Raw genomic sequence first — 7,616 nt, 5'->3', positions numbered from 1 at the left:
TGTTTCAGAATCTAGTTGCTCACTACTTCACTGTCTTTTATAAGGCCTTGTTTGATTCACCTTAATTTTGTTGAACTGAAATTATTTTTACTGAACTGAACTTATTTTTAAAGAACTGAACTTAATTTTACTGAACTGAAATTATTTTTACTGAGCTTTAATTATTTTTACTGAACGGAAATTATTTTTACTGTTTTTATATTATAATTCTTCTTTAAGAAAACTAAATTTTACTGAACTGAACTTATTTTTACTGAACTGAAATTATTTTTACTGAACTGAAATTAATTTTACTGAACTGAACTTATTTTTACTGAACTGAAATTATTTTTACTTAATATTATTTTTTTAGGGTGAAGAGAACAGGGCCTAAGCCTCCATAATAATAATAATAATAATAAAAGGGTAATTTGATCATGAATAGGTCATAGTGTTAATGAGCATATCTAGCTTGTCAACTATATGAGCTTAATACAAAATTTCAATGACCGAACACAGCATAGCTCGACTTAAGAATCATGTAAGCAATCTCGATTTTTGCCTTTTTTTTTTAGTGTTTAGAGAGCCATCACAAGGGTAGAGATGAGAATCGATCTCAGGTTTTTCTGGAATCGGGAAGGAAGTACTAACCACTTGAGCTATCCCTCACTCTCTTTTTGCTACTATTATCTTATTCTATATACTATACAAGTAATATCTAACTTGCATTAAGAGCAAAATAGAACATTTAGGTTAGAATAATAATTTTTTTTTTTAAAAAAAAAATAAGATAAATCCGATATTGATCATTAAAAGTGTAACTTTTGATCATTTTAAGGTAGTTTTATAGTGAATGTACAATATTTTATTGTACATCCGATTTTTTTTAAATGTTTGTGTTTATTATTAGTTGTTTTATGAGTACTCAATTTCTATTTTATTGTATATAATTGAAATTGAGTACTAAAAAAAATAATAATAATTAAAAAAAACTTGTATATAATTTAGTTATATTCACTCCTTGTTTTTTTAATTGTTACAGTTTGACCGGCATATATTTTTAGACAATTTAATTGACTTAAATAAAATACGTAATAAGAGGTATGTGGGGTAGTTGGAGTATTAAAAAATTGTAAAAGAAAGATAGTGGAATTAATAATTTATTGAAAAGTAATGAATGTGAGAAGAAAGAATAATAAAAAAGTATTACTATATACTTACATAGTAGGTTTGAGACTTTGGATGAGGACCATGAGAGAAGAGAGATATAATATTTTAATGTAGCTTTTTGCCAAAAAAGAAAGTGTAACACTTAAAAAAACACAACTGAAAATGAAAAATGTAACACTTAAAAAAAAACACGGTGGAAATACTCCATATCTCCGATTAAAAAAAAAAAAAAGAGAGAAATTTTTTATACAAAATTCAACATCTTCATAAGTCAATACAGATTAATTGCAACAAAAGTAATTACCCTATCACCACCTACAATAGGTGGGTAGCAATTTCAAAAAAATTACCCTATCATTTTAAGATTACTTTATGGTGGATGAATAATATTTTATTCTACATCCAATTTTTTTAAAATGTTTGTGTTTATTACTAGTTTGTCACTTCTGTTGTTCTATGAGTACTCAATTACTAATTTATTGTATTCCATACTTGATACTTGTATTTGGTTCTATATATATATACAAAAAAAAAAAAATACTTGTATTTAATTTTGTTATACACAGTGTCTCCATTAGCTTTAACTACCAATTCATGCCACAAAATCTTGTACGGAGTACTCGTAGACTGAAAATTTGGAAGGACGTTTTTTTTTTTTTCTAGATTTTTTAGTATACAATTTTTGGGGCAATCATCAGTGTAGTGTGGGTCAGTGAGAAAAGCCAAGTTTTATTTTTTGGGATAAAGCCGACGCGTTTTATCAGTTTTTTTTTTTTTTTTTTTTTTTTGACATAAAAGCTTGACAATTACAAAATCCAAAGGAAACAAACTACGGAGTACAACAAACCAAACCAACAAAATTAAGTGGCCATAATTTAGCGTGTGAAATTATCAGTTTACGTGACCATAATTGAACGTGTTATGAAGTGAACTTGTGATTTGTGAAGTTTAGTCTGCTACTCCGTCTTAGGGCTTGTTCTCATTGACTGAACTGAACTGAACTGAACTGAATTGAGCTGAACTGAACTGAAATGAATATTTTATAAGAGAAGGAAATTAGAAGCTGAACTGAACTGAACTGAATTGAGCTGAACTGAATTGAATTTCAACAGAATAAAACAGACCCTTAAAGAGTATTGGTAGTTAAAATTCTAGAATAATCATTACGAATTTACGATTAGGAGTGTTTTGGAAGGATTTATTCTCTTTGACTCATGAAGCATTTGATACTTAATCAAATCAGGTTAAAACTTTAATTTCTAGTTTATATACTGTTAAATATATTATCTTAAAGAGTAAATAAAGGTTATATTGTTCTTCACGTCACTGTAAAAAAAAAAAGGTCATTTTGTGTGTGGTCAGTCACACCGTTTGGTCACTTATAAAAGAACAAAGTAAACCTAATACACTGACTAAATAACCTCTATAATACTGATCGAAGTAACCCCTTTATTGCTGACCGAGAAATCTTACAACAATAACAAAGTAACCGCTATTACACTAACATAGCAACTTTTATAATCGCTGGCCACACGATATAAGAATTTGTGGTAAAAAATAATTCACCTTTATTTCTAAAGTTGAATTGAGTCTTCTTGGGCCATGAGGCTAAAGGTGGGCATGGGTTGTGCTATCCCGCGGGCAGCACGAGCATGACACGGTAGTGGCACAGCCTGACACGAGCCTGCTAGTGGCACAAAACGGCATGATGACCGAGGAGTGGGCCGTGCCGTGAACACAATTTTGAAAAATCGACACGAACACGGTGGGCGGCTCGATAATTTGGCCCGCCAGCACGACGCGTGCAAACGACTATATTTCGCTGCTTCCAACCGCCATACAATAAAATAAGAATAATAAAAACAATAATAATACGAGTAATAATACAATAATACAAAAACATAAACATAAATTAATAAAACCATTTAAATATTCTAATTTTAAAAGTTGTTCAAAAAAAATATATATCGAGTTTTGAAAAAAAAATTAAGGCGGCCCACTGCTCAACATGGGCATGTATGCGATGCCGTGACATGGGCTGGGGTGTGCCAAATGGTGGCTTGACATGGCCTGGCATGGCTCGTTGTGGTCTGGCACGACACGTTATCCATCTCTAAGTCGAGGCCCTTGACTAATGACTACCGTCTAGTCGTCTACCGTTTCACAGTCAAAAGTTTTCCTTTCTTTATCTTCCAACCCAAAAAAAGGGGGGGGGGTAATAAATGCAGGACTAGTTTTTCCTAAATGTAGAATAAATTAATTTTTTAAAAAAGTTTTTATTCCAATTTTGCCCTTATTATAATTTGATCTTTTACACTCCCACCTATATAATCATCCGTACTGTTTAATTTACAAACATATTCAACTTTTCATCCTATTTAATATTCAATAATATACAAACTCATGGACAATAACGAAGTGCACTATGACGATTTTTTTGAGGTATGAATATTATATGCTGTAACTTTTTTTCCGCAAAATCTAATTTATCGATGAACAATCAAACAAGTTAAAATTTTCATCTTGCACAGAACATGAACGACATGAGTTTAGGGATCAACAATGACCCCGAAAATCATATCCAGGGGTCGACAATTACCCCCAGAAATCATAGCCGGGGGTCGACAACAACCCCCGGAAATCATAGCCAAGGGTCGACAATAACCTTTGGATATGATTTCCGGGGGTCGACATTAACCCCCGAAATTGATTTCTGGGGATAGATTATAACCCCCGAATATAATTTCCGGGGATCGACGTAACCACCAAAAAAAGATTTCCGGGGGTCGACAATGTCCCCCAGATATGATTTCCGGGGGTCAACTATTCTCCCAGAGTTTGCTTTCCGGGGGTTATTGTCGACCCCCGGATATGATTTTCGAGGTTTTAATTTTTAGGGCTTAATTATTATTATTATTAATTTTATTATTATTATTGTTATTATTATTAACTTTTGCACTTGTTTAAAAATTGTTTTTATTCTTAATCATTATTTTAATAGATAAGAATAATATTCTTCTAAGTGATGTTTAATTGAGATGATTTTTTGTCAAAACTATGGACAAGATTATCATTTTAAACCTGATGAGAACATTGAGAATTATCCTGATGTTGGCTATCTTTTTATGACGGACACATTATTTAATAATCGCCAAGAACTTTTAGAATGGGTGAAAGAAGTCGGCAAAAATAATGATATGTATTTTGTTATCAAAACTTCTCGTAGAGGGAATGGATTGGGATTTGGACGAGTTTATATTGGATGTGAAAGAAGTGGACCCTATAGGTATAATGTTCCTTCACCCGACAAAAAATTCAAACCTAGATACAACACTAGTACAAAAAGGAATTGTTGTCCCTTTGAACTTCTTGAGCAAGTTGGGGGTAAATGGAAATTATTAGTTGATGTGAATAAAAGTAAACATAACCACACATTAGGTAAATATAAGCAATGGCATACATCGGCTGCAAAATTGAGTACAAAAGAATTTGAGAAGGTTGCTCAATTTAAACGAAGCAACATAAAGCCAAAACAAATGTTAAAACAAATACAATTAGAAAACCCCAAAAATGTAAGTGGAAGGAGACACATCGATAATGCATTGCAAAAAATAAAAAGAAAACAAATGGGTGATTTATCTCCTATGCAATATTTTTTTAAGTTATTGAAAGACTATGGGTATTATCAATGGCATAGAAAAGAGGATGGGACTAACACTGTTGGGGATGTCTTATTTGCACATCCCAAAGCAGTTGATCTGCTTCGATTGTTCCCTCATGTTATTCTAATAGATGTTACGTATCGAACAAACATGTATGATGTGCCCTTGTTAGAGGTGATTGGAGTATCTTCAACGGGACAAAAATTTCATGTTGCATTTGGTTTCATGAGAAATGAAAAAACTACAAGTTTCTTATGGGCGATGCAAAGGGTGAAAGAATTATTTGGCTCTGAGAATAACCCCGGAGTAGTTGTCACAGATAGAGAGTGGGCACTTATGAATGCTGTCGAACATGTATTTCCATCTTCTGCACATTTACTCTGCAAGAGGCATATCGCTAAAGACGTGGAGAGATATGTAACAGATGTAACGGGTAATAAAATATATGCAAAAGCCTTTTCAATTAGGTGGGAAAAAATAGTCGATTCTTTAACAGAGGAAGAATACAATGTGGCTGTTGCTGAAATGGTATGTGCATGGAGTCCTAATTTATCGACAGTAGTTGATTATGTTCACAAAATATGGCTAGATCCTTATAAAAAGAGATTCGTATCCGCTTGGACCAAAAAAATTCTTCATTTTGGGGCTCGTACGACAAATAGGTAAATTTTATGATACAATTATAGTTTATGATTATTATAATACTGCAGATTTATATTTTACGATATAATTGTCATAATATATTTTTGTAGGGTGGGGAGCGCACACTCTCAATTGAAGAATTGGTTAGGAACGGCTATCGGAGCTTTTCATGTGATATTTCCAAGAATTCATGATTTAGTAGAGATGCAACTTAATGAAATCAAAGCTGAAATGGAAAAATCTCGTACAAAAAGTCTGCACATCACTAGATATCAGTTATTTAGTCGTCTTAAGTGTAAGGTATCTCATCATGCTATCTCGTTATTAAAAAACGAATACAACGATAGATGCAAGAAAATAAGTACAAATGCTGAGGCTTGTGGATGTGAAATGAGGAACAGCTATGGTTTACCGTGTGCTCATGAAATGTGTGAATTAATGAATGCGTATACTCCAATTGATTTGTTATATATTCTGGAAGACTTTGGACATGGAGGGACGGAATTTTCAGGAGAAAGAGGGTTTACGACAAACATCTTCACAACGAATAGACGAATTAATAGCAATAATGAAACAATACCCTCCTGATCAACGATACTTTTTTTGCAAATGTTATGTATAATATACTGTTTCCTGAATCTACCAATTTGAAGCAGCCAATACATCGTCCCCACAAAGGTCGTCCAAAACATAATCCAACAAAGAGGGATAAATCTGGTTGGGAGCATTCCGAGAAGAATGCTACTAAAGGTGAACTTAACAACTTTATTGTCACGGTGTCAAACATATTTTTCTTTAATTCTAATGTATCTACTTATATGCAGGATCGAAGAAAAAACAGAATTCGAATAAAGATTCTAAACAAGATGTTGACAAAAAATCAAAAGGTACATTTTTTTTAATTGTATAAATTTGATTAATTATGTAGTGCATTATTAGTTATCTTATATATATAATTATAATTTAAAATATATATAGAGCCGAAGAAGAAAAAGAGTGCAAAAGAAAGTCATACTGAATATGTACCAACTTCCCAAAATAAATCAAAAGGTACATTTTTTAATGGTCTATATTTGATTAACTATGTAGTGCATTATTTAGTTATCTCAAAAATAATTATAATTTATAACATATATAGAACCAAATAAGGAAAAGAGTGCAAAAGAAAGTTGTACCGGAGATGTACCAACCTCCCAAAATAAATCAAAAGGTATTGACTGTTATTTTACTTTTATTAATAATAGTTCGTGTTGTTAACAAATCAAAAATTCTAATTTAATATGTTATATGAAGGGCAAAAGAAAACAACAAAGTCAACTAGATATTCATTTCCATGGCCTTGTCAATTACCCGAATTCATATTACCTTATGTTGAAGGACATATAAATGTGCGTGGTGATGGACACTGTGGTTTTCGAGTAATTGCCACTTTTGAGTATGGTGACGAAAATAAATGGCTTGATATGCGGCGTGATTTAAAAGATGAGTTAACCAAGCATGTGGAGTTATATAGAGATAGAGAAGTATTGGGAAGTATTCAAGAGTATAATAGAATGCTTAATGTGGTAAATTGTGACAAGTGTCCAGCTCCGTTTCAGAATTGGTATGATACACTAGGTTTGAGCATGGTAGTCGCTACTAGATATCAAAGAATTGTGACTAGTTGGTCAAAAAATCAATCTGTTACATTCTTACCATTGGAGACTCAATTGGTTGATCAACCGCCATCTATATACATCAATTTAGCTTACGTATGGAGTAATCATTATATTTCTCTCCACATGCCACCAAATATTCCTTTACCACCTATTTTTTCATAATGGCAGCTCTGATGTGCAATGATGGGCTTCAACTATATTCAAGGATCAACTTGATTTATATCGTCAATTAAATGGTGATAAATAGACAATTTTATGGTTTTTGTTTTACAAATTTATGGAGGAAATTTGGTTATTGTTATTGAATTTATAGAGGATCTTACTTTTGTTCTTGTTATAATTTTTTATTTTATCTCACTTCCTTTTATTTGCTTCATATTTAGACTAAGTGTTTATAAATCAATCAAAATGATTATAACAAGTGTCAATTTTAGATATTAAACTTTGCATCTAATTTAAAATACATATGTGAAACAATATGATTATAGCAAGTGTTACTTTGCAT

General features: G+C 31.9%; 1 protein-coding gene across 1 annotated transcript; it reads left to right on the top strand.

Moving 5' to 3' along the window:
• Positions 1 to 4,775: 4,775 nt before the first annotated feature.
• On the top strand, positions 4,776 to 7,273 carry LOC110708959. The gene is made up of 5 exons (XM_021887187.1): positions 4,776 to 5,473; positions 5,564 to 5,753; positions 6,110 to 6,203; positions 6,278 to 6,340; positions 6,831 to 7,273. The coding sequence occupies exons 1-5, from the start codon at positions 4,776 to 4,778 to the stop codon at positions 7,271 to 7,273; spliced, it is 1,488 nt and encodes a 495-aa protein (XP_021742879.1).
• The last annotated feature ends 343 nt before the right edge of the window (positions 7,274 to 7,616 follow it).

This window comes from Chenopodium quinoa, unplaced genomic scaffold (genome assembly GCF_001683475.1).
Source record: "Chenopodium quinoa cultivar QQ74 unplaced genomic scaffold, ASM168347v1, whole genome shotgun sequence".
Lineage (NCBI taxonomy): Eukaryota > Viridiplantae > Streptophyta > Magnoliopsida > Caryophyllales > Amaranthaceae > Chenopodium > Chenopodium quinoa.
Note: the sequence above shows the minus strand (reverse complement) of the source record. Positions and strands in the feature narration are given on the sequence as shown.